The sequence below is a fragment of the Salmo salar genome, chromosome ssa07 (assembly GCF_905237065.1).
Source record: "Salmo salar chromosome ssa07, Ssal_v3.1, whole genome shotgun sequence".
NCBI lineage: Eukaryota > Metazoa > Chordata > Actinopteri > Salmoniformes > Salmonidae > Salmo > Salmo salar.
This window is the reverse complement of record NC_059448.1, coordinates 49,185,165-49,199,525: the sequence shown is the minus strand read 5'-3', so window position 1 is coordinate 49,199,525 and position 14,361 is coordinate 49,185,165. Positions and strand designations below refer to the sequence as shown.

Genomic DNA, 14,361 nt, shown 5'->3' with positions numbered 1-14,361 from the left:
CTCCCTTCACAGAACAGCGCAAACTGGCTCTAACCAGAATAGAAAGAGGAGTGGGAGGCCCCGGTGCACAACTGAGCAAGAGGAGAAGTACATTAGAGTGTCTAGTTTGAGAAACAGACGCCTCACAAGTCCTTAACTGGCAGCTTCATTAAATAGTACCTGCAAAACACCAGTCTCAACGTCAACAGTAAAGAAGCGACTCTGGGATGCTGGCCTTCTAGGCAGAGTTGCAAAGAAAGAGACATATCTCAGACAGGCCAATAAAAAGAAAAGATGGGCAAAAGAACACAGACACTGGAGAGATGAAGATTGGAAAAAGTTTGAGGTGTTCGGATGACAAAGAAGAACTTTCTTGAGACGGAGAAAAAATGAAAAGATGCTGGAGGAGTGCTTGATGCCATCTGTCAAGCATGGTGGAGGCAATGTGATGGTCTGGGGGTGCTTTGGTGGTGGTAAAGTGGGAGATTTGTACAGGGTAAAAGGGCTCTTGAAGAAGGAAGGCTATCACTCCATTTTGCAACGCCATGCCATGCCCATTGGACGGCGCTTAATTGGAGCCAATTTCCTCCTACAACAGGACAATGACCCAAAGCACAGCTCCAAACTATGCAAGAACTATTTAGGGAAGAAGCAGTCAGCTGGTATTCTGTCTATAATGGAGTGGCCAGCACAGTCACCGGATCTCAACCCTATTGAACTGTTGTGGGAGAAGCTTGACCGTAAGAAGTGCCCATCAAGCCAATCCAACTTGTGGGAGGTTCTTCAGGAAGCATCGGGTGAAATCTCTTCAGATTACCTCAACAAATTGACAACAAGAATAGCAAATGAATAGCAAATGTCTGCAAGGCTGTAATTGCTGCAAATGGAGGATTATTTGACGAAAGCAAAGTTTGAAGGACACAATTATTATTTCAATTAAAAATCATTATTTATAACCTTGTCAGCGTCTTGACTATATTTCCTATTCATTTTGCAACTCATTTCATGTATGTTTTTATGGAAAACAAGGACATTTCTAAGTGACCCCAAACTTTTGAACGGTAGTGTATGTATATATATCATTCCTCTTTGAAAACATGGGGTATTGTGTATAGGCCAGAGACTAAAAAAAATCTCCATTTAATACATTTTAATTCAGGCTGCAATACAACCAAATGTGGAAAAAGTCAAGGTGTGTGAATACTTTCTGAGGGCACTGTATCTGTTTCATAATTATTATTATGTTTTTTTTTTATCAGATATTGTGCATTTTATCAAAATTTCCACAAAATTCTCATTACCGTAACAGTCCAAAAAAGTAATAAACCAATACCATTCTAATATTTTGTTCACATTTCTCGCCAAATAAAAAAGCCTGAGTTAAACATAACACTGAAAATAAATTAAATTATAAAATAACTATACAATTATATCAGACTTTTTTCCAGTTGGAGTGTTTTAGCCGTTTTGGTAATGAGAAGGTCAAGTGAGGTAAAGTGGGTGATTGAGAATAAGAACCTCATTCTGAAGGCATTTAAATGAATATATCAACTTAACCGCTACAACTCTAGACTATGCATCATGGGTTAATAAAACTAAATATGATAGTTTAATGTAAATGTCAACGTGTATTACATTTTATGATTTATGGACAAACTACAGCAACATATTTTGTGTTTTATTCAAATAAGTTTGGTTTTTCTAAAGTAAAATTGTTTACAAATTTTGGACCCGAGAATTTAGTCTGGATGCATTTCGGTAATGAGAATTTGGTATGAAAATGTACAAAATTCTGTAGAAAATTAAAAATGGATTTAAAATAAACACTTTGCCAAAAACGATACATCTTAGTCCTTAGAATGATAGTTGATTTTTGCAGATACATCATGGTTTTGTAACTCAATTTGCTACAGATATGTTTAAAACTGGTTTCATAATCACCCAGTTGCTGTTTTGTTCAGTGATTGGCAAATGTAGACCTAGCACGAGGTTACAATCTATGCGCTCTGGAACGCACACTAGGACTAGGGACTGGGACCTGCCCAGTTTGTTTTGACGTCTCCTGGAGAAAGGAAGTGGCTTGCAGCAGTTGACATTCGTAGTACGTTTGAGCGACCGGACATGGTTGGAGTTGTTCCGCGGAAGCAACAACAGCAATGAAAACGAATTTGTAGCCACACTATGTTGCGCTGGCCTGTAGCCTTTGAATATCTCAGCAACTGTGTTGCAAGTGAATGTAGCAGACTAGGAAGTAGGAACGTGGGCCTGAAGAAAATGCCGTCCTCCTGGCTAATGTACATATTTTTATATGTCTTGGTCTGTGATGGAGTTGTAGCACAAGTGGAAAGTAAGTAGTGCGTTCAATATTTTAAAATACAATTGGCAATAGATTAATTTGTATAACTTTCAGATTACATCATCAAGGTTGCTGGCTGAAAGCCAATCATACTCTAGCTAGCGTCTTATTGTTTTATAAGAAGAAGATATATACGCCTTTTTTGAATCAGAGATATCTACTCCACTAACTTAATGAATTGTTAACCATTCCTATGTTTAGAGATGTTACCTATTGTTGCAGTTAGTCTTCACATTGAGGCTGGAGAAATATGAACCACTCAAATTCATAGATGGAACTGTGGATGCACGGGCTGATAGTCCATGATATGGACTAACGTTAACTAGTTGTATTTTGAAATGGCATTGTTTGTTTACAAAGACTCAAATATCAACAAAAATAAACAATGGAGTTAAACATCCTTATTGTTTGGGTTATGATGAAGTGAAGACAGTTGTACTAGTTGCTGGAAAAGTGGAAGCAAAACACTATTCAATGTCTTCAACAGTAAAATAGTTGTGTGGGATTATTCTGGGATTTCAAAAAAGGCTATTATTGTTCATAGTAAAAAAATATGTTTTATATTTCACTCAATTTTATACCCAGTTTGTATAGGCTATGTAAATGCTACACTAAACATAGGATAAAATGCTGATTGTATACACCCACTCTTGCCATGCCAGGATGCACATCATTAAAAAATAGATATTTCTCTCATGGAATCTGATTACTTTACTACTACATATAATTGAAATGTAGGGCTAATTACACTGCAAGTGAAATGGTCGCTAGTGAACAGGTTGGATGCCATTGACATATTTAATGCTTGAGAAAGCAGCAGGCATTAGGAATTGGCTGCTTACGTTTTTTGTTAAACGAATGGAAAAGAAGCGACCAGAAAAGTAGACACAAGGCTGTACAAAGGATGGGGAGCAAGAGAGTAGAAAGTGAAAAGGCATGTGTAATACACAACCAGTAGTCTATTTGGTGTCACAATAGTTACAATAGTTGTGTTGTATGAGGATCTGGCCTGCCTTGTTTTGGGTGTATGTTGTGGATTAAAGGTGTCATTCTCAGATGTACTTACGATAGGCTCACATCCTGGATGATGTTGTCAAAACCACAGGCGTAACCACATAGTCACAGCACCCTGTGCGAGATTTATCAGTGGGCCGTCAACAGAAATCAGAACAGCAGAACTGGAAAGACATTCACACTTACGGGTGGCCAACTCATAAAACATTTTAGAAAAAGGCTCAGTGCTGTTATCCTTGCAAGGTGAGGTATGAGTGGTATTGAAAACAGAGGTGTCAATATTTTTTACCACTACCTTTTTGAGAAAAAAAGTATTACTAGTTAAACAGAATCTCTTTCTCTGAGCAATTGTATTAGTTTAAAACAATATCATTTCCAAATTTGTTGAGCATAGAATATACTGTAGCTCAGTATTTGAATTTTTGATTTTATACAGTCATTTTGGCTCATCTTTAACGGTGTGAATAATTTAGGAACCACCGTATATAAATGAACCTAGTAACAGGTTGTGGATAGCCAGGGAGGATAATGCTGTAACATATATTTCCTCTCTCAGATCGGGTGGTTTTTCTGTTCAACACCTTTCAGAACGTGAATGTGAATGAGAACGAGACAGTGCAGGCAGTGGTCTCCAGAATCCCCCCTGAAGTGGCCTTTATCACCCTCCAGTTCCATACACAGCACAGCAATGCTACGCTGTCCTACACCAGGGTAAGACACTGGCTCACACACAAACACACATGCTCAGGGTAAAATAGATTTATGTAATAGTCTAATTCAGGTCAATGTTCATTCATTCAATATGACCTATTACCCTATCAAACACGTACGAACACACACACACACACACACACACACACACACACACACACACACACACACACACACACACACACACACACACACACACACACACACACACACACACACACACGATTGGCACTGATCGGTCCACTGACTTGTGGAGGGAAGTCAGATGATGTGGAACCAGACTGGTTGCTCATCATGGGAGGAAGACGGGGCATGAGGCAAGCGTAAGATAGGTTGACCAATCCTGGCCTTGGTCCCAGAGATCCTAAGGGTTTGGTGAAGAAACAATCGCCAATCACCCAATCACACACACACCATTTCTAGTGACCCACTTGCGGCGGAGTCTTGTGAGATTTGCAGACACTCTGAGTAGAGCTGTGGTCATGTGTTAGGCTGGTCACAAGCTCTTTGGTGCTGACGGAAACCTTTGTGAACGCCTTTCCCTCTTTCTACTGAAAACGCTTTGAACTAACTCAAAGTAGTCGTAACTCAAAGTAGTCGTAACTCAAAGTAGTCGTAACTCAAAGTAGTCGTAACACAACTAACTCAAAGTAGTCGTAACTCAAAGTAGTCGTAACCCAAAGTAGTCGTAACTCAAAGTAGTCGTAACTCAAAGTAGTCGTAACACAAGTAACTCAAAGTAGTCGTAACTCAAAGTAGTCGTAACTCAAAGTAGTCGTAACTCAAAGTAGTCGTAACTCAAAGTAGTCGTAACTCAAAGTAGTCGTAACTCAAAGTAGTCGTAACTCAAAGTAGTCGTAACTCATGGTGGGAATAGGCTAAAGCAGTTAACATGCTCTGACTGTAGTGAAGTCAACAAAGAAAACTGTCCCCAACTGTTAAGGGGAAAATGTACCAAACACAGCATAGACAGTTAATGAGTGTCGTCTGGAAGTGAATATCACTACAAGTCGTTTTTTTTCTCCACTATCAAAACCATCTGGCAGGTATAGCCTACAGCTAGGTGTCAGCCGGGCGTCTGTGCACATTTCAGTAGTACTTTACATTACAGCACTGAATAAAGCATTAATAACATGGTGGTAATATGGTAACTACTACGTTAGAGTTACTCACAATGGAGACATTATTTGCCAGGATACATAGAACATTGAGAGCAACTGAAACTTTCAGGCAAATCAGTGCATTGAAATCAACTAAAGATTGACTTAGAGCTTTAGAACACAGGTCTTCATGGGATTTCAGGCTTTGGTTTGGTGACTGAGTTGGATGGATTAGGGCTGTGTTGTTGACTGACTATTTGAGTGATTGTCTGGTTGACTACTTTGGGCAGATGCCAGGGCTGGGCCTCTCTCTAACAGCGGTGGACTCAGGCCTTCTCTCACCCCTGATCCCCGGTCAGACCAAGTTCTCCTGGTTCCTGCTGGCCCCTGATGGCAACTCTGTGGCCGGCACTGGGGTCATCCTCCCCTACACCAGCTCTGGTATGTATGCCCTTCCATCTCCACTTCCCAAAATAATCCACCAATTCCTCTAAGTTTTAGGTGGCCTCCCACTATCTGTCAAGGGGCTGCAGTATGTTGCCTTACATCACTGTTAGCATTCCAGGATATTTTACCTCTCACTACTCACCCTCAATCCACCATTGTTTTAACCACTCCATATACCATGTCAAAACAATAGCAAGAGGTTCTAGTACCGTTTCAAACAAAGTATGTCAGTTAGATTATTGAACAAAACAAATAGTCAACTGAGGACAAATTTCAAAGCTGTTTTGTCTTCCACCTAACTGATTGTATCTGTGTAGAGTAATCTGCACTCTACAACTTCTCCACAGTCACCAGTAGGCCATCTGCATAGACCAATGGTACAAACTCTCAACAGTCTGCTACTACTGCACTGTCAATGGACTTCAAGAAAAAACAGTGACTTGATTGGCTGGTTTTAATGATGTGTTTTCTCTCTCTCTGCAGACCCAGTCCCTGGAGCTTGTAATCTGGAGTTTGACCTGGACATTGACCCAAATGTCTACCTCCACTACAACATTTTTGAGACTACTATCCGCTTTGCACCTGCAAATATTGGCTATTCAAGGTAACAACACGCTAGAGGGTTTATGTACGAGCGTCTTGGATTTAATCACTTCTGTCTCACTGCAAACAAATGTGAGGCAGGGCACACTCTGCATATGTTTTTGTTTATGTAACCAATGTGAAATGGCTAGCTAGTTAGCGGTGGTGCGCGCTAATAGCGTCCCAATTGGTGACGTCACTCGCTCTGAGAGCTTGGAAGTAGTTGTTCCCCTTGCTCTGTAAGGGCCGCGGCTCTTGTGGCACGATGGGTAATGATGCTTCGAGGGTGGCTGTTGTTGATGTGTGCAGAGGGTCCCTGGTTGTGTGCAGAGGGTCCCTGGTTCGAGCCCAGGTAGTGGCGAGGAGAGGGACGGAAGCTAAACTGTTACATTTATACATTTTAAAGTTAACCCTGGTAAAAAGCCAACAATTAGCCAAATAAATAGTCCTGTGACTGAAAGAAAATGCATTCTTATGAGTGGATTATGTGTTGTCCTACATTTGTGTGGCTTTCGTTGTGGTGGAAGCAAAGTAAGAAATGTCTTAATGCCAGGGCTCTGGCTAGGAATGTGCTTTAGTAGAGAAAATAGATTTACCCACAAGTGGCGAGGTACAGTGATTGGAACCCAACCTCTTCAGCATTTTGGGAGAGGGAAATCATTGATATTTTCTTATGTAAATAAAGAAAATACTTTGTTGCTGTTAATCAGGCTATGGTGTGATAATGATCATAGGAGTTGGCAAGACAGCCCAAACAGATCTGGTGACCAGGATATGGGAAGTGCTGGCTTTTAGTATTTCCACATACAGTACCTACTCACTCACATTACACAGACCGCAGAGTGGAAACACACACAAAATTCTGTCAGGGCCAAGCAGGCTGCAGAGCGGAAAACACACACACAATCTTCCTGTTGTGCATCAAGCAGCTAAAATGTAACATTGGCCTGTGGTCTGTAGACTGAACTGTATCTAAATTTACCTGGAACCAAAATAAACTGAGATTTTGAAAAGCAGTGATTCAGAAAGCAAACTACCAAAGAGGTCTGGGGAGGTCTGTGGCGAAACAAAAAAAGAGTCACAAAGATTTTGAAAGATTTTGAATGAGACCAAAGTGATGGGGACACTTATTTTGCGTAGTCTCTAAATTGTATTTAAAAAAAGAAACCCACTACGGCCCTTTCTGTTGCAGTTTCATATTGCTGTGTTATTATTATTTGTGACGGCCCTTCTGAGCTATCTTATTTCATTGTGAAAAATATGTAGAATTTTTTAAATATAAAAATCGACAACATTTTTGTTTAAAGCTAGAATCCTTAATAGGTGAAAGTGCCATGTCCGTTTAGGATATTACAACAACCACTGTTTTTCTCCTCTGACATCACTGTACACGCGATAGAACAGCCAAATATGCAGTGCACTTTTTTTTTACCTCGCTGCCGGACTCTTCTCTGCTCTGTTTTCATCAACAAAACAATAACAAAGGCACTGGGGGGCGAACAGTGGTGCTGTTTCCCTAAATGCGCATTCGTACTTTAAAGCAAACTTTCAGAATCCATTGTGAACTGACCTCTGTTGGCACCTCCTCAGGGGCTCCAATCCGCCCGCCTGTGACACTGAAGTAGGTGAAAACACTCGATGGCGCCTGAGGTATGATATCTACCAGTACTTCCTGCCTGAGAGCGACCTATCAGAGCAGAGCCTCATCACCAGCATCCAGAGTGTGGCCAATGTGCAGACCATGAGAGAGCATGGGAAAAGGGTTAGTTGATAGATAACAGTGTGAATGTAGTGCAAAATGGACATGTATAAAAATACAGATTGGGATTGTACACTGTAAACTTGCTGGTTGTGGTGTAATGGTATGCTGAGCTTTTCTCCTTTTTTTTCTCCCTGTAGATCATGACACTATCATCCAATGACAAGACAGAGGTAGTGTTTAGCTCCATCCCGGGCCAGGGTGTCATCTACTCTGTCATAGTCAGAGACCCAGTGCTTAACACCTCTTCCTCGTATATCCCTGTCCATACCTATGCCTGCAGCTTCTCCTCCACCCTGGATGGCTGCGACACTCTGGGTAAGTGGGACAACCAGCACTGGGTCAAAAGGGTCTTTTTGCAGGGAAACGTCAGTCAATATATGTCTATAATGGAGACATTTCCAAAGATATGAGTATTCCTGTCTGAATTCCCGGGGCCTTATTCAATGAGACTTGTTGCTGAGTGGAACGAGAGCATAATGTCATTCTACACAGAAGACGTTTACTGTACTGCAATCGTTCTGGCTGAGACCTTGAGGGCTATTTCTGTGGAAATCCTATGGAATGCACCTTGAAGGACAGCATGCATTTAAGACCAGGGAAGATCGACACCAGTACCCTGGGAATATGTTGTCAGCTGATTTCAGCCTCTATTTTTATTAGCAACTGACTTATGAACCCATATGTCAACTCTCATCAACAGTAACACACTGTAATGGAGCAATAAGCAATTTCAGAGCAGGAGAAAAAAGACAAACAGTCGACACAGAGTCTCTTGTTAGACCAACAACAAGTTAGACCAACTATGGGGAAAGACAGAATGACTAAAGGCTGATGTACTTTCTTTTCCTCTAGGGAAGATATCCACAAGGATCTTCTTCACCATCGCTGGTTTAGCTGGCCTCTTCGTGTGCTTCTTTGGGCACCGCTTTTTCAAATGTGGTGAGTAGTTGGAAACAAGTGTTGACTTACCAAGTTTTCCACTACATCACTGTCTTGAGAAGTCCAGGGCTTTTCCTCCCTATAGAACACCAGTAATAAATAGCTGCTCCCTAATAGCTGTATCTCAGTTATTTATGGTTTGTGAAAGGCCAACTCTCGTTTAAAGTTCATGCCAGCCAGCTAATGAAAATATGGGCTGGATGTTAAAGGTCTTTTTGTAAACTGTTTCTCCCACATAATGGGCAAAAATAATGTGAAAGAAAAATAATAAATAGACTCTTCGCTGGTCATGTTTTTAGTCCAGTACCAGGTTTAATCTGGGTCTGTGAAACCAGTCTTAGATGTCATGCTAGAAAATGTGTGTTTACTGTGTTGCTCTCCCGTATTAAACTTTCCTCCCTTGTTCCCCTCTCCATCTTCCTCTCTCTTAGAGCTATTCTGTATGGGCTTTGGCTTTGCAGCGTTTCTTTTTTTTGTCCTGATCACAAGAACTACAAAGCTGGACTATGACAGTAAGTTCAAGAGATTTCAAATGAACATAAGAAGATTGTTGACCTTGTCAGCCAGGTTGATAAGGATATTAATTCTGTTGTGTTTTTTTCTATAGTAAACATTGGCTTCAATTTATTTGGTCATATGCTTGTTCAGTTATCTCTGTACTCCCTCTAGATTTTAATGCGTCTCCAAAGCATACAGTATTTTGGAATTAAATTAGCCATACAAACTGGCTTTGCGGCCAGACAAATTGCATTAATCGTCACAGGTCTTTCACAAATGTGAACTAGATAGTCATGCCATATCAATATGATTTTCCCCAAAAATTATCCTATTTTAATTTGGGAGCTCCAGTCGGTGCCCCCTGAAAGCATAGAGTTTTTCTGGGATTCAATCAGGTCAGCTCAGTTGAAAAAAACTCCTGTTGGTCTCCTTAACTGGGAAATGCAATCAGATTAGCCAGTGCAAAGTCAGTACAGTTGTTACAGTATGGAGATAAGTGATATTTTATTTAAACATTTTCATTTAACCTTTGTTTAACTAGGCAAGTCAGTTGAGAACAAATTCTTATTTACAATGACGGCCTAGGAACAGTGGGTTAAATGCCTTGTTCAGGGGTAGAACGACAGATTTATACCTTGTCAGCTTGGGGAGCCCAACACTCTAACCACTAGGCTACCTGCCGCCCCACATGCCATCTTAAAGGCCGAGCAAAACATGTCACGTATGCATTTTATGCTTATGTTAGTTTGTGTATGTTGATTTGGAGAAACCTAGAATGGCTTGCATGGGTTTTTGTGCTCCCCATATGCAAGGTGATGTCAGTGTTGGCTTGTATATGTGTTAGTCATAGAGGATGGAGGTGAGCGTATGAATTCAGAATTACACACTCAAACCCTAATGTGATTTGGTCAGTGGTGGAGCTGATGGATGGGTGCAAAAACTCATCCAGGATGCAATGGGAAACTTCCCCAGTGCACAACACACAGTTCAGTGTGAAACAACACATTTCTGCGTAGAACAAACATCTCACTGTAAAAGCACTTCCAGTAATTAATTTGGCGCACGGGTTCCAACATGCTGAAGAGCACATGGTTTAGTATAAAGATTATTAAAGAATGTTAATCTATCTGTAGAGCAGTTGAGTTTAGACTTGAAGAAATTCCTGGACTTGCTTTCATTTATTTGGGGTCAGTCTGAGATGGACCTCCTGCCAGAAGCTCAGGTTCTCATTCTTCTATAGCTCTATGAAAAATAAAGATATTTTTCCAACTCCCTCTCCGTCTGACCCTGACAGCAGTGTCTGTGTTTCCTCCCTGAGGTCCGCCTGACCCTGACAGCAGACTCTGTGTTTCCTCCCTGCAGTCCGCCTGACCCTGACAGCAGTGTCTGTGTTTCCTCCCTGCAGTCCGTCTGACCCTGACAGCAGTGTCTGTGTTTCCTCCCTGCAGTCCGCCTGACCCTGACAGCAGTGTCTGTGTTTCCTCCCTGCAGTCCGCCTGACCCTGACAGCAGTGTCTGTGTTTCCTCCCTGCAGTCCGCCTGACCCTGACAGCAGTGTCTGTGTTTCCTCCCTGCAGTCCGTCTGACCCTGACAGCAGTGTCTGTGTTTCCTCCCTGCAGTCCGCCTGACCCTGACAGCAGTGTCTGTGTTTCCTCCCTGCAGTCCGCCTGACCCTGACAGCAGTGTCTGTGTTTCCTCCCTGCAGTCCGCCTGACCCTGACAGCAGTGTCTGTGTTTCCTCCCTGCAGTCCGCCTGACCCTGACAGCAGTGTCTGTGTTTCCTCCCTGCAGTCCGCCTGACCCTGACAGCAGTGTCTGTGTTTCCTCCCTGCAGTCCGTCTGACGCTGACAGCAGTGATTGGCGTAGTGGGGGGAGTTATCCTGGTGATGAGCTGGTGGCGCTTTGGCTCAGTTATGTCCTGTGTCGTCGTCGTCGGTCTCATGCTGGGGTTCCTCATCTCCTCCATTGTCTTCTTCACGCCTGTCGGTAAAAGAACCAAAAAAACACCTACATCAGATGATTATTTATTTGATTGACTAGTTCAAGCAGGATAATGCTCAATCAGATTAATGTTGTATGACACAGAAAGTATTGTAACAAAGTTGTAAAAAAATTCTCATCACTTCCCCAGGTGACATACAGGTGTTCCGTTCAAATGTGGTGTTCTGGGTGACGTTCAGCTGCATCGTGGTGGGGGTACCGCTCTTCTTTGTCCGCTGGCCAAGAGAGGTAGGCCCTGATCCCTACCCTTCTGCACGTTCTTTACAGTGGCTGTCCAATTCAACGCCATAGTCCCCTCCCACTTTAAACTCAAGAAGGGCTTAGAACTTTCAAAGATTTGGGAGGACAAATATGGAAATGGAGTCTCTGGGTAAAATTGCTGTGTGGGTGTTGTCTGTCTGCAGGGTAACATCACTACGTGTGGTGTAGCTGGAGCCTATGCTGTGGTGCTGGCTGTGAATGCTTACATATATACCAGCCTCTCCTACATCACCCTTAACATTCTCAAACGCTTCCTCAACGACAACTTCAGCAAGGCCTTTACTGATGTGCCTTTCCAGGACATTGGTGAGTAAAATCACTTCAGAGAGTTTTCTTTTATTTAACCTGCGGCAGGCCATATGTTGTGCACCTGATTTTGACCTTTCAACCTAACATCTTTTTGTCTTCTTGGTCTTCCAGATTTCATCATGATCACAGTGTGGGTGGTTCTGGGTGTGTCTGGTATCGTGCTACAGCTCTACCGGGAACGCACACGGCCCTTCTTCCCCCCCAGCCCTTATCTCATGTGGCTGCAAGAGCGGGAGCGCCGCAAGACCAACGTTCTGGACCCAAGCCACCACACGTCCTCACTCCCGTCCCGTCTCCTCGCCCGTGCCCGACAGCTGACTGGCAGGAGAGAGTCGGCTGGCGAGTGCACACCCCTCCTCCTTTAAACCCACCCATTTTACCCAGCAAGGTAGACTGATTCACCCCACTAGGAGGTTGCTATGGGGCATGGGCTCTCTATCTACAGGGGAAGCACCATTGCGTTTGGAGTCTTTCCATTCCAGATTATGGATGTTTTCATTCCTTTGATGATGGTAACAGTCCATTAAGGTAGTGTTTATATGCCTGGGGAAGAACTTTGCCACAAAGTGCACACAGAATTTTCAAAGCATTATTTTCGAGCATGATTTGTTTCACTTCCTCAGTCTTATGGTATTTGGCTGCATGTTCTTAGACGGTACTGAGGAAGTTGTTACCGCTGCCACTTAATATTGTGCCAAAATAGTTGGGCACCATCTCTCCTAGTACATCACAGTGCCTTTTAAACAACTAGGGTTACAGCATACCGGTATGGGCAACTTATGTGTTTTAATACCACTGAAAAGCACAAGAAAACATTTGGAACAGTAAGATGCAGACAGTCTTTTTGAGATGGCTTTGACAGCAACATTTGGTAGGTAGGTAGGTAGGTAGGTATTCATTTTAGTGTAAAAGTAAGTATACTTTGTTTATCTTAATACCAGTTCTGGGTATTCCCATTTTGGCTCCAATGGCTGTAAATTGTTTTTAATGTTTTGTCAACATTTTCGTTGGCAAACTGTCACTTTTACACCATGTTTTGTAAAACTGTGTATTTAGAGGCCACTATTTTTCTTTTTCTTTTTACAAATATGAACAATTACATTTTTAAGAAATATGAGTTTGGTTTATATTGAAATATGCATGTGTTTTGGGGACCCTTTTTGCGAAACGTAGTTGTTAAATCGAACACTTAGTGGTATGGGTGGGAACTTGCAGCCTAAAATGTATCCTCTCTTGATTTCATGGACATGTTTGATAGCACTCTAAAATCATAAACCACAAGTGGCAGGTGTAGGTGGATCCTGAACACTGATATTATAGGAAATGGTGATATTGCCAAGCCCTTCAGGATTTCCTGAAGTGTTGAGCAGTTGCAGGAAGAGCAAACGACAAGTGCCACAGCCTCTATTGCTCTGTCAGCTGGCCTAACGCTTCCTTAAAGTGGGCCTGCTGTTTATGTTCTCTATTGCCCGCCTTTGTTTGGTAAAGCATTTTCAGTGTTTCCCCTATGACTTTTTTTTAGCAGTGGTGCAAGGGTAGCTGGGTGGGTGCATTGCTAGTATTGTAAGCACAATGTCCTGCCAGCTGTTCCCATAGACCTCCAATCATTGAGCCAACGACTATCCCTTTAAAAGCGCGTCTTGTGGGCCACCGCTGCTAAATGAACCGAGGGGAAACACTGATTTTAAGGTAGTCCAATATGTGTTTTGTGGGACTTTTTCTTTAGGTTCTTTCTCTCTCATTACCCACCCAGTATGTGATTTGGTATGAAAATCTGGCTTATTGAGGCATTCATGATGCGTACAGGAGTTTGCCTGCAGTCACATGACATGGTTTATTAATGCATTCCATGACCAATGTCAGTTTTTCCTCAATGTTCAGTAATATTGAAACTTAAGTGGATAATTTAAGAGGTTATTTTACCTCTTGTGCAAAACAACAAGGTATCCTCAGATGCAGTGTAATATCCCACCAGTGATTTTGTAAATCCTCGCCATTTGCACACGACAGGATGTTGAATTAAAATTTGATAGGGAATTTATTGATCTTTCATGATTAGCATTACAATGTCAAGGATGGGAAAGACTGAAATGCAGGTAGAAATGGCCATTTCTACTTTTCTCAGTTTCCAAACCAAAACACACAGGGGTGTGAGGAGGCCGACATAGTAAAATTATAGCCATACTGTTGAAATTCCACACTAGGAAATGCTTCTATGCACTAAGATTACTCATGAAGCTTTCTTGAAAGTCAAGGTTGCCTTTCAGTATTTTTCACTACAGCTCTTAGCTACTTACCTTTTCATGTGCCATGTCTTGTTTTAAAATGGGCTGTTTGTCTATAGTGTTTGTTTTGTTGTGTGAGAAATGTGATAAATTGTTTGTCCTAAAAATCACTTGT

The 14,361-nt window shown here is 42.0% G+C and overlaps 1 protein-coding gene across 3 annotated transcripts; it reads left to right on the top strand.

Annotated features, from left to right (window-relative positions):
* Window positions 1-2,019: 2,019 nt before the first annotated feature.
* On the top strand, window positions 2,020-14,356 carry LOC106609510 (transmembrane 7 superfamily member 3). 3 transcript variants are annotated; one of them, XM_014208410.2, is made up of 12 exons: window positions 2,020-2,326; window positions 3,906-4,060; window positions 5,451-5,601; window positions 6,091-6,211; window positions 7,780-7,951; window positions 8,089-8,266; window positions 8,804-8,890; window positions 9,322-9,402; window positions 11,224-11,376; window positions 11,522-11,619; window positions 11,796-11,958; window positions 12,073-14,356. In XM_014208410.2, exons 1-12 carry the CDS (start codon window positions 2,161-2,163, stop codon window positions 12,324-12,326), a joined length of 1,779 nt encoding a protein of 592 aa, XP_014063885.1. In that variant the 5' UTR covers window positions 2,020-2,160; the 3' UTR covers window positions 12,327-14,356. The 3 variants fall into 3 exon arrangements, with proteins under 3 accessions (XP_014063885.1, XP_014063886.1, XP_014063887.1); XM_014208412.2 differs by having other exon boundaries at window positions 2,021-2,326; window positions 3,938-4,060; XM_014208411.2 differs by lacking the exon at window positions 8,804-8,890.
* The last annotated feature ends 5 nt before the right edge of the window (window positions 14,357-14,361 follow it).

What these genes read in the sequence shown, in the direction of transcription:
- LOC106609510 (XM_014208410.2), top strand. Translation starts at nt 2,161, where the DNA reads ATGTTGCGCTGGCCTGTAGCCTTTGAATATCTCAGCAACTGTGTTGCA. An exon ending in AGTTGTAGCACAAGTGGAAA is followed by an intron (nt 2,327 to 3,905) that starts GTAAGTAGTGCG and finishes TTCCTCTCTCAG; the next exon opens with ATCGGGTGGTTTTTCTGTTC. An exon ending in GCACCGCTTTTTCAAATGTG is followed by an intron (nt 8,891 to 9,321) that starts GTGAGTAGTTGG and finishes CCTCTCTCTTAG; the next exon opens with AGCTATTCTGTATGGGCTTT.